This window comes from Alligator sinensis, unplaced genomic scaffold (genome assembly GCF_000455745.1).
Source record: "Alligator sinensis unplaced genomic scaffold, ASM45574v1 scaffold872_2, whole genome shotgun sequence".
In the NCBI taxonomy this organism is placed as follows: domain Eukaryota; kingdom Metazoa; phylum Chordata; order Crocodylia; family Alligatoridae; genus Alligator; species Alligator sinensis.
The window spans coordinates 1814855-1830154 of record NW_005842132.1 but is presented as its reverse complement, the minus strand read 5'-3'; the positions used below and the strand labels follow the sequence as shown (position 1 = coordinate 1830154).

The window sequence follows — 15300 nt, the reverse complement described above, 5'->3', positions numbered from 1 at the left end:
GCCCTCCCACCCCAAAAAGGCTACTACAGTCTACCCATGTTCACCCTCCATTGATGGTGTGTGATGTCTGGGATAAGTACAATCATGGGAGCCAGGCTCATGGCTGGAGCAGGAATCTGAGGATGGGCGTATGCTGCTGTGGCAGCAAAGTAGAGTAGCTCTGGTCATAGCTGTGGCAGCACACAGCTCAGCCTGAATATCTCCCCAGCTTCCCAGGTTGGTTTTGCAGGTCTCTGATTGCCACGTTGCCCAGCTAGACCACTGGTCACCAGTACATCGGAGCACCCTGGAGTCCTGGCACTGACTGCCATGCCTGCAGCAGAGGCCTTCTGTGGGTGCCAGTCCTCTGAGCTTTGTGCGTTATGTCCTGCCAGCTGACACTTAGCATGACCCCAGGCATGGCATTTGGACCCAGGTTTTCAAATGGGGCCCACAGCTTTGGGTGCTGCCATTTCTGGGAACGCATTTGAATGCCTCACAAAGAAATGCCACCCCAGCAGTGTGGGAAGGGAGTGCGAGGTTTCTGGATCTCAGGCACAACACAAATTAAGGCCACATACTGCAGTTTACATTGTTTACGGAGCGGAATGATTTACATTGGATTGCACCTGATTTTGTAAGTGTCTAATTTATTAATCAGCAAACATTATGTGAATGTGGGTAAACCACAGCTTTAAATCGGTTTTCATCAGCTATGCAAATGCTCCAAGTTTCTTTTTCCCCTCCATAATAGAAATGTCTGAAATCCTGACATTTACACTTGCTTCTGCTGCAGAAATCAGGGATTTACCTGGCTGTGTAAATGGCAAACGTCATTAAACAGGGGTTTGTAAACATTTACCCATCCGAGGAGTGTGTGCAAAGTGGAGAATTGTGTCCCATTAATTGTGGTTTACGCACACAGCCACATGTACTCGCAGGACTTGCATCCTCACCAGCTGAGATCTGGCCCTTTTATAATGCACCTAATTGCTGTCTCATTGGGACTGTGGGAGCAATCTAGGGCCCCCGTCGGGTCTGAGCCCCACTGTGTCGGGTGCTATAAAAGCACCCAGGAAAATCTCCCAACCCCAAAGAGTTTACAACTGAGTGTAGTGTCATGCAATAAAACCCAAAAGGTTTAGAAGGCTGCTGCCAGTTGTCATCATTCAGTTGAAGTCAAGGGCTGGTATAAGTGAGCGTAGTTGTGTTGAAGCCAATGGGCCAGCTCCCAGCCAGTATAAAACAGCCCAGTCCTACTGAAGCCATTAGACCAGATAGCCTCCCTGTGTCACTTAGGAGAACTGGCTTTGCTGGCTTGTGGGGGGTGATGCTAATTTACACCATTTCCATCTGCTTCCAAGCTGTTCCTGCGGCCCCCAGAGCCCACCTCGGTGGGGCTTTCTGGTGACCTGCTCACCCTGCTTGGGAGCTGCTGGGTGTTGGTGTGCTGGTCGCCACTCTTGAGTTTCTGCAATGGGTCTCTCTCCTTTTACACCTGGATGCAGGGCCCTGGTAATTCAGAGCTTGAGTTGGAGATCACATGAGGAAATGTGGAGAGGAGGAGGATGACTTCCCACCTACCCATCCCAGTGTCACAGCTGCTGCCATCAGGGCAGAGACTCTTAGTGGCTTTCAGGGGCTTTTGGATCAGGCCCCAGTAGTTAGCTGTGTGGGGTTGATCATGGGGGGGCAATGGAGGGGAGCAAAAAAGGGCATGGGGGAAGGCGAGAGGCCAGGGGGAAAGACATCACAGATGCTGAAGGGGGTTATGCCCTGTAGTAAGAAGCCAGCGGGCCAGGTCCTGGGAGGGGCAGAGCATTCAAAGATCCCCTTGCCTTTGCTGGAAGCGGCAGGTGCTCGGCACCACTTGGAGATTCCCCCTGCCACAAGCAAGAGAGAAAGGAGGAGGAGGTAAAAGACAAGGTGCTGGGAGGCCTCAGCTCCTGGGAGCTGCCGACAGGATCAAGGCAGGTCGCTGCTGACACGATGCCAGCTTGCACCAGCTGAGGGGCCGGCCTGGCGACAGGGAGTCTGGACCACCTGAATGGGCTGCTGCATCACCAGCTCTTCAGCTGCTGAGCGGCTACATCGTCCCAGCAGAGCCCCGGTCACCCTGGCACCGACGGGAGCATTTGTCTCACTCCCGCAACTTGCACAGTGGCCACAAGCCAAACCCACGCACACGGAGCCCTCTCCTCAGTGCCGGGGCCTCTCCTGCCTGCTGTGGCCTAACCTGGTTTTCCTAATGTGTAGTAATTAAGGGCGGAAATTCAATTACCTGGCAGCAAAATGCAAATAGGGCTGGAGTTCCTTCCTGGGTTTAGATCCTTTGGGATGAACAGGGGAATGGGAGGCGCATCCTCCAGGCCTGCCCAGGCACAGTGGCGTGGCTGGCAGCATGAGGAGATCACTCGGGTGAGGCTGTGGTTCCCTTTCTCTTTCTTCTTCCCCCTTTACCCCCTCCCTCCTTTGCTCTTACCCTGCCTTGCCCTCTCCCCCATTTTAATCACCCTCTCTCTCTCTCTCTCTCTCTCTCTCTCACATGCCATCCTCTGGCCTCTCTTCCCTCCCTCTCCCCTCCACATACACACCAGTGTCCCCCCAGCACAGCTGCCCCTGAGCCCATCTGGGCTCATTCCCAGGGCCCACTCTCAATAGGACCAGGCTTGGGCTAGCCTGCAAATTGAAGAAACCAAGTAGAGATTTGCGCTGGCTTAGGGGAAACGGTTGAATCAAGCTGGTACTGATGTGTGTCCAGATGGGGCCTCTGTGTGGCAGTGGCAAAGTCAGGGGAACTACTGTGATGTGTGTGGACAGAGGATTCTGCCAGTCAGACCCGTTTTTTCCCAGGATGAAGGACTGAGATGCAGAGAGTGGGCAGAACTTGTCTAAGGATCTGCCCTGGCTGTAGCTCCCTCATCCTCTTGGCCCTTAGCATTTTCAGACACAGGGGTCCCATGATGGTAGATCCCAGGTACTTTGCAAGGCTCCTTTATCCCCCTGAACAGATGCTAATTTGCAGACTAGCTGGGTGCATACAGCACTGCAGCAGACAGCTGTGTGGGACCGCCAGTCTGCTCCAGCTGTTGGCTGCTGCTTTTACTTCAAAAGTTGCTGCTTCTCAGATCAGCTGGGCTGGACCTCAGCTGTGCTCCACCTGACTGGAGAAGCAGTAGCCTTTGAAGTGAAAGCCACAGCTGAGCAGCTCGCTCTTAATTCCTCAACCTGCTGTGATTTAAGTGGGTCACAAAACACCTGGATTGGAATGATTGGGGTCCTGTGGTATTTTGCCGGAGGATGCAGTCAGACTCACTCCGCAGCTATCGTCGGGATTTCTTTACCCTCTCTGCCCCACACTTGCTCCCCTAGCCTTGTTTCTTGTAACTTCTCAGCAATAATAGCTGAATTCCCTTAGGACTCTGGGCAGCCTGTTATCCTGACCTGCTGATTTATGTAGACCCATTTCCCCAGGCACCTGTGTTCCCTTAATTGCTTTTTAATCAACAGCAATAGTAATACAGTCATCTTGGGTTCCTTACTGCCCTTTCCCTTCTGTTTTCCTGTTCAGGACTCATTAATCCTTACTCACCGTAGAGTCCTTGCTGTTTTCATCCAGTCAAAGTGGGTCCAAACACACGTGTAACCCTCCTTCTCACTCCTTCAGGGATGGTTGAGCTGCACCAATATATTCTGCCTTTCTTTTACAGGCTTTAGGTTGGAGATGGGCATGAGTGGATAATAAGAAAGCTACACTGGTTTCTGATAGTCTTGTGTTAACTAGGGGTGTCAAACATACGGTCCACAGAGGCAGGTCATCCAGCCTCTAAGGCTTCTCGTGGACTGGACCACCTACCTCTACCAGCTGTATTTGTCCTGCAGCGCTTGTTTCCACAGCTACTGGAGATGCTGTGGCAGTGGTGTAAATCCCTGCAGCTGATGGAGCTGCTTTTTCAGTGCAGTTCTGGACCTCATGGAGTTAAAGACACTTGTCCCTCCACCTTCCCCCGCCCCACCAAAACTGGGATTTTTACTTGCCCCTGGATGCTAATGTTGGTGGCAGAGGAAAAGAGGGGGTGAGCAGCAATGGCAGTAACTCTCTAGGTTTTGGAGCCATGCTGAAACAGTAGCTGTAGCAGCTCTGGGAATTAATGCTGCCTCCACTGCTCTCAGTTAGTCCAGCCTGTGGGAAACCCTGCAGTCTGGATTCAGCCCAAACCAGTTTGACACCCCCCGTATTAAACCAATAGAAGCTGCTCATAAGACAGCGTGAGAGCATTTGCATAGAGGTTTGTACCTCGCACAACTTTAACTACACTGGGTTCGATTTGGATCTTAAATGAAACCAGTGCACCCTTTTTATGTAAGCAAGATCATGTGGTGTCATTCATGTAGTTCACCTTGGTTATTCAGGGATTTGGGCTTCTTTATTCTACTCCACAAGCTCTGTCCTGTCATCATGGTGTTACTTCAAGTAAACTCTGTGGAAATCAGAGTAGTTGCTCCAGTAACACTGGTGAATTGGGCTCTTTGATTCACATTATGGGCCTCAACCTGCACCTGCTTCTGCCAGTGTAAACTCAGGGTAGCTCTGCTGAAATCTATTCAGTTACTCTGGACTGATACCCATATAACTGAGACCCAGGCAGATTTCCCCACATTTATACACAGAGGCAGAGCAGGTTAGTCCAGTTCTACATTGCTGCGATTGACAACAGAGTGAGTTACTTTGCATTAACATTGGAGTGAAGGGGAGCAGGCTGAGTCCATGTGGATTTACGCTGTGGGGGTTTGGAGGCCAGTTTGCCTCTCTGAACCCAGCACTCCAACCTGGCCATATATAAAAACTTCCAAGACCCAAATTGCAGGGCTCAATTCACTGTGATGTCACTCCAGTTTCAATGGAGCCACACCAGTGTGAAACCGGACTAGCCTAACAGTGGAATCAGACCCGGGATCTATTATATGCAGAGGGTGGTGTTTCCTAGAGGAGAACTGGGACCCCAGCGAAGAACCTGGATGTCTTGCCAATGCACCTGCATTAGAAACTTGAAATCCATTCGAAACCAGGGCGGCCCCTGAATCCAGGCAGCCTCCTCGCTGCGCAGAGCAGCACCTGTCAGACCGGTGCTGTCAGCAGCGTGACTCTGTGGCAGGAGGTTGGACTGGGGATTGCTGCTGCAGGACAACAAGAGCTGATGTTCCAGAAGGGGAAACAAGATGCAGCTGCTGGCACTGAGGCAGAGCGTGACAAGCTCTCAACGTGTTTGGCAGAGCGCTAGCAGCTCGGTGCGATCTACAGACAAGGAGCAAGCAGTGACTGGGCATTGTAACAAGTAGAGCAAGAATCCTGGCCTTCCCCGGATGTGCCTGTGTGTTTGCAGGTGTCTGTTTGGTGGGTGCAGTTGCCCCGAGGGGCAACCCTCAGCTGCTTTGTGTGCGGGGCCCCGAGGTGGCTGGGCCAGGTCCCTTTGTGGTATAAACTGATGTGGGGGCAAAGACTGGGTCCCCAGCGTCTACCTCTGGCTTTTCTCCCTGCAGGAGGGTGCTGGAGGCGGCGAAGAGGGCCAACCAAACGGGGCACTTCATCTGGATGGGCTCGGACAGCTGGGGCTCCAAAATCTCTCCCGTGCTCCACCAGGAAGAGGTGGCTGAGGGATCTGTGACCATCCTGCCCAAACGAGTGTCTGTCAAAGGTACGCGGGGCACCTGGCCTGAATCTGGGACGCCGTTTCCTTGCCTCACATCGGGGAAGTGCGGGGTTCTGGGCTTTCTCTTCCCTCCTAGAAAGGAGGAGTATTTTCCCTTATGGGTAATTAATATGCATGAGCTCTGCCAAGGTGAAAACATAGAGGAGATGAGGCACAAGGAGAGTTGTACCATGATGAGAACTCGGCAAGGTCGGCGTTGTTTCCTTGCCTGGGGCTGGCTGTACCTATCTTGCCGTCTCTCTGACACGCAGCTCAGTTGGGTATTCCCCCGTACCTCTGTCTATGCCTCTGCACAGAGCAGGGCCAGTCCACCCTCCATCCCAGAGGAACAGAGGACCCCAGCTGCCAGGTGACCTGGGTGCAAAGTGGCACCTAGGAGCATTTGCATCTGTGTCTAAGAGGGGGGCTCAGGGGACTTTTGCATCATGCATTTAATAGGGGCTCTAGGTGGAGTTTCCAGGGGAAAAATCAGACCTAGACTGTGTTGTAACCAGTGTGGAAGGGGCCTTGTTACTGCCCGGATGGGAGGAGGAAGTGTGGGAGCTGAATTTCTGTGCTTCACTGGAATGGAGAGAGCCTCTGCCTCCTACTCGCACACGCGCCACTTAGAAAACGCCTCCCTAACAGCCCAGTAATTATGATGATGCTTTACAGTGAGTGATGGATCCCAAGCGAAGCGGATAAAAGGCGAGTAAATGAAAACATTATCAGGGCTATGCAGTCAGCGGCAGATGATAAAATGACAGGGAGTCCAGTGGCATGTACCATGGTCTCTGTGTCCTGGATAGGTAGCTGCCGGGAATCAGTGGAGGGCCTCTCTGTGCAGGTTGAACACTGCATGATTTTCAGCTCTGCCCTGCCGCACCCTCTCCCAGCCCCAAGCCCCCCATCTAGAAAATCATTAATACATGGGAGTGATGAAGCACCCTGGTCTTAATGCTGATCCATCTTTAAAGGGACCACAGCATCTTATGAGCTCCCTAGACAAGGGACTTTAATTCTCCGCTCTGGCTCTGTCCTGTAGGCAGAGGCAAGCTCCATCTGTGCAGTACCTATTCCTTTGTGCACCTGTTTGTCCAGCCCCTGCCAGAGGCAGTGACACATCCCAGGCTCCTGCCAAGGAGTTGATTGAAGAGCTGACTGCATTCCCAGGGTCATTACTGGCCATGCCAAGCACCAGTGCAGGGGTAAATTAGGGGTCATGTTCAGAGAATGGTAATGAGGGGTCCTGCTTCATGGGCTGGGTGTCAGGACACCGCCACTGCAGCAAGAACCTATGGGCTTTGCAGGTGAGGGGCCAGCTCCCCAGCTAGGGTTCACTTAGTTTGGCTCCATCAGTTTCCGTGACCAGCCACTGCCTGTTCACAAGGCAGTCCAGTGCAGTGGTGAGAGCACAGCATTGGCACAGAAGACTCCTGGTTCCATTTCTGCCTTTCTCTCCAATTTCCTGTGGGATATTGGCCAGACCACTTCATTTCCATGCTTGCCCATTTCTTCCCCACTGTAAAGCAGAGGTTGTGTTGACTTCCTCAAGAGGGTCAGCTAAGGTGAGCTTGCAAAGTGCCGTGAGATCTGTGGGCAGGAATTGCACTAGCAGTGCACAGGGACACCTGCCCACCTCTAAAATGCATCCACTGGGGTAGGGTGGTCAGATGTTCAACAGCATGCAGCCGTTACCGAGCAGCTTCCATCCTGCCAGCTGGTCCAGCAGTGATGCTCAGCTCTTGGGACTGTTTGTGGCCTGGTGTGTTATAAGCCCAGGGCTCACCTACACTCTGCTATGCTCAAGGCTTGCACAGAGCACTGTCATCAAACCCGAGGGAGCAGCTGGGATCCATACATTCCTCCCTGGGGGTGTGGGCGCATTTAGGGATATCTGGAAGGGGGTAACAGGTGATAAGGAAGGGGAGGTGGGTGAGAGCAACCCCTCCCTGGCCAGCAGGCACAGTGCTCTCACTCAGCTGGTACCCTGACAGTCAAACTCCAAAGATCCCACACTTCAGATCCCTTCTTTGATTTGGCTCTGTGCCCTGAAGCTGGCTCCATATTTCAAAGGAGACAAACCAAAGCACAGGATTATGGTGGTTCCCCCCGCCCATAATGGGAAATGCCAGACCCAGGCACGGTGTCTCAGCCCCTCTCTGAGCTTCCCTGCTTTCCCTATGATCCATGCGATGTGAAACCATGAGGTCACCAGCGCCTGCCTCACTCCCTCTGCAGAAGCTGCCTGTCGCATTTAAGACGTGATTTCATTTTCTCCGTTCGCTCCCTGCTCAGATTTGCGACTGCAAGAAGCAGAGGCTGTCAAGACACATCGTGCTCTCGCCCATCAATCACTCGGCTGCCTAGAAATCCAGCAGCTGAGCATGTCCATCTCCTGAAAGGTTCTGACACCCCTGCCCAAGGCTCGGGGCTCGGGACATGGCTGCACTCTGAACTTTGCAGTGGAGGCCACAGAGCAGTGGAGTGGAAGGGCCGCAGGGCACGGCGAGGGCCTGGCATGTATGGGGGCGTTCATGTCGCTGCAATGCCCATACCTGCATGTGGCATCTCTGAAGCAAGAGGTGAGGGCAGAAACTGATGCAGGACCTGCTATTTCAGGTCAGGTCCAAGGATGCTCTGCTTTGTTGGCATGAGTCCTATTACCATCAGCGAGGTCATGTGTGCCTGAAGGTGACAACGGTGTCCCTCTATGCCGTGAGTGGGGGTGACCACCACCTGACGCTTTAGAGCAGTGGGGGCCAACCTCTTTGGCATGTGTGCCAGAGATTAGATTCATAGATGCTAGGTTAGGAAGGGACCCCAACAGATCATCGAGTCAGATGACCCCAGCCATTAGCCCTACACCCTCCCCAAGTTCCCCTCCCGTCCCCTTCCCCTGCTCAGCTAGCTACTCTGCTTTCTGTTACCTGCCCTGTGCTCCTACCTCATCAGCTGCTCTGCTTTCTGCTCCCTGCCTAATTTTCTGCTCCCTGCCATTGTGCTGCCTGTCCCCTCCCCAGTCTGCTGCAGGCCCCACGCAAAGGCTGCCCATGTCACTTGTGGCACTCATGCCACAAGCTGGCCACCCCAGCTTTAGAGGAGAGGGAATGGGTCCAAGCTAAAATCCAGAGACCTTGGTCTGAGCCACGGCCCTCCAGAGGGCACGCAAGGTGGAGGCTATGGTAGAAAGCCAGAAAGCAGGAGACCTGAGTTCTGTTTCTGATGCTGCTGTTGATGCTGTGAATGGCCTTGGCCAAGTGTCTCCTCCCCAAGATGCCACCTTAGTAAAGCAGGAACATTCAGGCTCCTCTTTTCTTGTGAGACCTGTGCTTGGACAAAGGCTGCGTGGCCAGTTTGGGGTGCGCTTGGCTCCACCCGCCCCGTCAGCACCGCGTTTTTGGAGGAGCCCAGCCTATCAGATGCACGTTGGGCACTCGTCTCTGCAGAACTCCTGGCCTCGGCGCCGAGAGCAGGGTGCTTGACACGTCCTTCCCTAGGCTAGTTTAGAAATCTGGCTCTGCAAATACCGAACAGGAGCCTAATTAGCCTTCTCTTGCTCTTCATTACTTTAAATCCCTCTATCGCACTTGTCTCTCGTCGTGGCTCTAATCTTTCCTGCTTTCAATGCCCTTTTCTCTCTGGTGTCTCTAATCACTCTTGCCCTCTCCTCTGAGCAAAAATTCAGCAGAACCGAACGCACAAAGGAGCAGACCTCAGCTGAGGTAAATCTGCGTGGCTCTGCCGACAGTGACTGAGCTGTGCCAGGTTGCCGTGGCTGAGGAGCTCTGCCAGCGGTGCTCTCCATTTCTATCCTGCCGTAATATTTCCCAGCACATTTTTGGTGCCTTTAACACATCTTCCTGGCTTTTAATTGCACCGTGTGTACGGCTACACTTGCCTATTTCCCTACGAGTGGTGACAGGCGATTCACATCCCATTAGTGCAGGACAGCATTTCATATTATTCCACCCCCCCACCCCCCCGGGGGCCTTGCCCCTTGCTGCAATGAATTCCAGTCCACCATTGCCATGCCCAATTACTAGCTGCCCTCAGCCCTTCCCAGACTTCCTTGCAAGCCTACTTCACTGCGACTAACCTAAGGAGCCATCATCTTGCTATTCACACACAGCATCCTCCAGGTCCCTGGTGAACGTGTGGAACCACGGCAGCTCTCCCGCTGACGCATGGCCAACCTCGTTCCACACTGAGAGCCCATCTCCTCGCTGCCTCTAATGAGCTAGTTTTATATCTTCATCTGCTCCAAGGTTTGCGTCAAGAAGCCATCATGTTTCTTTAACAGCCCCTTTGAGGGACTGTATGAAAAACCCACGCAGAGTCTGCACGTGAGCGGCCCTGAGTTCTTCTGCTTTTCACATATTGAAGGAAATTGCTCGAGTCTTTGCATAGTAGAAATTGCAAGCATTAGGAGTGCGGGGCAGAGGGAGCTCTCCCTCCACTGGAGCTGCTCCATGGAGCGAGTGAGCCTATCCAGGGGCCAACTAGCCTCTGCCTGGTTCCTCTCCTACCCCCATCCCTTCATGCCCTGCAGTGGAGGTACCCTTTGGGGCTAGTGATCTGTGGGCCTTGGGATAGGGGTTGCATTCCCTGCATGGGCTTCTGTGCCTTTATACAGTGACTTATTACAATGGTTATCTCCATGCCTGAACAAGGGGACACCAGGGTAAGACCCTAAGCAAAGCCTGATGTTACTTGTGGCAGATGCTGTGCTTGAAGGCCATTCTAGATGTGGGCAGAAGATCTGAGAGAGATGTTTCTTCTGGCAGGTTATGCCTAGAATCCATTTCAAGGGGTCCTGCAAATTCAGGTTAAGGTTTTCTCCTCCTAGGGCTATCCTGAGGCCCAGATCACTGGCAGCTATAACATCTGGTAGGGTCACGGCAGACCATTTGACACCAGCCAGCTCCAAATGACCTCCTCCCAGAGAATAGCACCAAGAGTCCATTTCAGATGGTCATAGAGGTTTCCTTCTTGTTCTGAACTGGAACTTGCCCAAATTACCTTTATATGCAATTTGCTTAGGGCCTAGTTGTGGGAGTGCAGCGCTGGGTGGTGTCAAATCTGGAATTTGTTGTCTTGATAAAAAAAAAAGAACGTTTTCAATAAATCTGAGTTTTCCCATAAAACAAAAATGTCTGTAGAAACCCATTGTTTCAGCAAAACCGCTCATCATGATGGTTTCTCAAGGCCAGAGATGGGATTTCTGGTGAGAGAGGGAGGAAAGGCAGAGACAAGGAGCCTTCTCCGTCAGTAGCGAGAGCCGTGGTCCGGGATGCGGCAGGTTCAGGGCCTTGCTTTGTGTGCTGTGGTGAGTGCCGTTGCTGCTGGGAGTTAGTGAATGATTTCCTTTGCTCTAGTTCAGCAGAGCAGCTTCAACAGCAATAACTGGGAGAAAGTGGTGGGGAGACGGGAAATCCATTTTCAAGTCCCTGGTCTGAATTAGGCCAGTCAGGGAGTTGGAAATGGCCCCGCCATGTTCCAGGTGATGGTCCATCTCATGGGGCTGTTGGTTGTTCTGGGTTGCTCTTCATGGGCATTTTAGGTGTTTCTTCTTCCATGGACATGGGAAACCCCCTTTCCTCTCTGTCCTCTGTTTTGGACCTACTTGTTCCTCTTCTTATGATCTCTGAGATTTCACACTCCCATCTTCTGCTTTCTTGGCAGGTTTCGATCGCTATTTCACCAGCCGGACGCTGGACAATAACCGGCGAAACATCTGGTTCGCTGAGTTCTGGGAGGAAAACTTCCATTGCAAGCTGAGTCGACATGCTCTGAAGAAAGGCAGCAACATTAAGAAGTGCACAAGTAAGAGCCTGAATGGCAGCTGGTGGGGAGTGGGAAGGACTTGGTGGTCTAACAGGGACACTACCAGAAGGACTGGGAGAAGAGGCCGTTTGTGACTGCAACAAGGGGAGCAGGGCATAAAACTACAGAGCACTGGTCTTCTGGGATGGATGGGAAGATAGAGACTCTGGGAAGATAGCTGGCAGTAGCCTGCTAGGAGAACTGGTGGAAGTGGAGGTGGCCTGGCGGGGCTGGGAGGAGGGTAGGGGTTTGTTGGTGATTGGTGGTACTGGTGCATGCAGGTGAGGGGATGATGGATGGACAGTAGGGCTGTGCAAAGCTTCGGACCGTGCTTTGGATCCAGAGAAGCTTCAGATGCTTTGGCATATGAAGCAGCATGTCCGGATCAAAGTGCTGGCTTTGTTAGGCTTTGCGAAGCACTTGGGAAAAGCTTCAGAGCTGCCTCGGCAATCCGGCCATAGGGTATAATGGGGAATCAATGAAATATCTATCTTCGGAGCCGCTTCGGCTGGATCGGAGCGGGAACCCGGTCCGGAGATCTGGATCGGATCCCTGGCATCTGAAGTGGCCGGATCTGAAGTCGGATCGAATAGCTGCCTACTCGCACAGGCCTAATGGACAGACTTCTCTGTTCTGGATGGACAGGGGCAAATGTGGCTCATGCCAGAGGGGGTGGATTGCCATCAGGTGATTTATGCAGCCCTGTGGGTATCCATGCAGGTCACAAACGTGGCCTTTCCCCAGGCTCTTGGTGCAGCCTCTCAGAGTGGGAAATTTCTGTTCCTCGGGCTATCAGGGCAGCTGGTCTGGAAGGCAGGGCATTAGCAGAGCACATGGGCTGCAAAAGCAAGGGGTAACTTAAGTGGGGATTAAGGGGCTTGGTGCAGCTCTGTGGTGAGCCTGGTGCTGGAATACCCTTGTAGATGCTTCTGGGGCACTGACCAAGCTCTGTGGGAAGCAAAGCGGAGAACGCTGCAAGTCAAGATGATGGGGCATTAGCAGGACAGTGGGGGTACAGGACAGCAAGGGCAGTGGGGGCAGCAAGGCAAGATCAGGAGACGTTTTTGGTGCGGTGTCTGGGAAGCTATTGACTACCTCATCTCCACATGTGCTGAAATAACACAGGACTGTCTTTATCTAGCCCAGGGGTGGGCAAAATGTGGCCCACGGGCTGGATGCGGCCCGCCAGGCCATTCTATCCGGCCCGCAGGGCTCCTACAAATGTTAGAAAATTAATATTTGTCTGCCCCTGGCTGCCTGCCATGCAGCCCTCAGTGGCTTGCCAAAACTCAGTAAGTGGCCCTCCATACAAAATAATTGCCTGTCCCTGATCTAGCCATATCCCCTGAGCTCCTTCCCCAGCTCCTCTTCCATACCTTGGTGGGGTGCCTTTCAGCTCTTACCCCTTGGGTCTGTTTTCTTCCTATCCACAGCCCATCTCCTGTCATGTGTTCATTTCCCTTGTACTAATTCTTGTCTTTCCTCACGCTAATTCTCTCTCTTGTTTGCTTGTAAAATTCCATTATGCTGGCGGAGCATCAGCCAGATGCATCTCAGCTCCTTCTTCTGAATCTTTCCCCGTCCTCCCCGCCGTTCCCTTGAGAAAACACATTTAAAATGATTTATTTAAAAATGCATTCCGACAGGTTATAGAGTTGCACTGGGCTGGGAGGCAGTGCCACGGAAATGTACCTCCAGCCTGCTCCACGCTCCCATAAAATATTCAAGACATTCATATTACTCGGGGCGGCTCTAAAAATGTTTCGTTTGGTTTTCTCATTCCATCTCTCAGATCAGCCCTGTTGTGTTTCTTATTGCCGTGTGGCTGGCTTTGATTCTTCTCTGGAATGGGAATTGGCAACCAGGAAGCTCTCCAGTCCCCCTTTCACCTGGCACCTACTCGCGGAGTAATGCGTCCCTCTCTCAGCTGAGTGTACCAGGCCATCACAAGGGTGTCCTTTGAGGAGGCTGTGCATTGAAAACCACATCAAAGTACAGATCAGAGAGATGCATGGCTCTTCAAGATTGGAGGCTGTGGGGTGCCCTGGGAGTGGTGGTGAGTGTGGGTGCATGCTCCCATGCGCAGCCTTGTGCCCACGGTCTCCTCCATCCCTCTTGTCATACATGGGTGCATTCTAGTGAGCGCACTTATGTCCATTTTCAGCAGCACACATGGAAACTCACAGGTGCAAACTCACAGGAAAGCATCTTGTGCACGAGTTCTCAGACACGCACACCTTTTCACTTGCCCTGCTGAAATGCACACGTTAGTTTGTACATACCTGCCCTCCTGTGTGCGCATGTATGCACGCGCACACACACACGCACATGTGCAGATACATATATCTAAGCTTCCTCACCCAGACTCTCCCTGCTGTGCTTAGCAAGGTGTGTGGCGCTGTCTTTTGGAGGCTCAGATCCACCTAGAGTTTGGGCCATGACAAAATTTTGCCAATTTTTGTCTTATTGGAAGAGGGTTTAGCTCTTTCACCCTTTCCTTCCTGTGGGAGAGACTTGACTTTCCCCACAGAAGGTAATAACCCCAGCTGCCCTCCTGGTCCCAGCTGTAAGCAGCTAATCTCCTACGTGAGTCCCTTTCAAAGGCGTTGGCTCGTGCAATGGAGTTGTGCCTCGATCGATAGTGCCGAGCAGGCAATTAACAGCCTGGCAGCTGGTTACTGTGTAATTGTGCTGCGTGGGCAATGGAGGCAGGGTCTGAAACACGTCTGCCCTGGCTGGGACTGGGCCTTGGGGGCTGTCGTCTGCTTCTTCCCGAAGCTGTTCGGTAGAACAGGTCAGGAGGTCTTGGCACGGATCCCATGGGGCAGAGATCTGGATGAAAGAGTTGAGGACAAGCATTTTGGATGTGCCTGTCCCTGTAGTGCCAGAGCAAGAAGCCCCTCGAGGAACTGTCACGAGTGCCCAGCTGGTCAGCAGTGTCAGGAGACAGGTTGGGGCTGAGCAAAGCATGGAGACTGCACAGCTCTCTCCCTTCTGGAAGTGGCTCTTTGCATGTCTGGGCTGAGGCACATATGCAGAGTGAGTAGGGAGACTTCCTCTGCAGTCATGCTAGCGCTTATTGTGTAGGCCGCAGTTCACGTGGCTGCAAGTTTCATCTGCTCTCACCTTTGTTGAGACTAGACCGGAGCAAATCCTGTGCTGGTTCAAATAGGTGCAGCACCGTAGACTTCACTCAGATATTAGCTCCTCGCGAGACGGCTTCCAACCCTGAGGGCACCGTGTACCCACTGAGGTATCAGGTGGACTTGACCCTCGTGTCCATGAAGGCCCCTTTATCCCAAGGCGGCAGTGCAAAGGGGCCTTAAATCTGGTGCAAGCTGCATTTATGTTTCGTGGAAATCCACGTCACATGGCCAGGTACAAAGAGGCTGCAGTTTCACCAAGAGTCCGATCTGCATTGTCCACCCAGTTGCACACAGTGATTTCATCTTCTGTCCAGTTTACCCCCAGACTCATACCCCCGGCCTCCTTCTCTGATCTTGCTTCCAATGGGTAGAGATCCACAGCTGGCATAAAGTAACAGTCTTGATGCCAGCTGTGGTGCTGCCCCTCCACCTTCCTTGATCTGCATGTTCGGATCCTGACCCCCAGATCTAAGCTCCCCGCCAAGCCCCCAGCTCTCTCCTGAGTGCTTTGAAGCATGATGGAGCCCACAGATCCTGCAGAGACAATGCGTCTGGTGAGGAGGGTGAGTGAATGTGACAGTGTGGAGATAAAGGAGCTGTTCCAGTCACTTTCTGTGCCCCTGGCTCCAGGCCTCGGTATCATTTACATGGCAGCCAGT

At 52.7% G+C, this 15300-nt stretch overlaps 1 protein-coding gene across 3 annotated transcripts in view; it reads left to right on the top strand.

The window, feature by feature from the left end:
* The window catches only part of GRM4 (glutamate metabotropic receptor 4), a 219690-nt gene that overhangs the window by 147826 nt on the left and 56564 nt on the right, over positions 1–15300 (top strand). For all 3 annotated transcript variants that reach the window (XM_006025095.3, XM_006025093.3, XM_006025094.3), the window contains 2 exons: positions 5521–5675; positions 11355–11495. In XM_006025095.3, coding sequence (XP_006025157.1) covers positions 5521–5675; positions 11355–11495 — 296 coding nt within the window. The remainder of the gene's footprint in view (positions 1–5520; positions 5676–11354; positions 11496–15300) is intronic.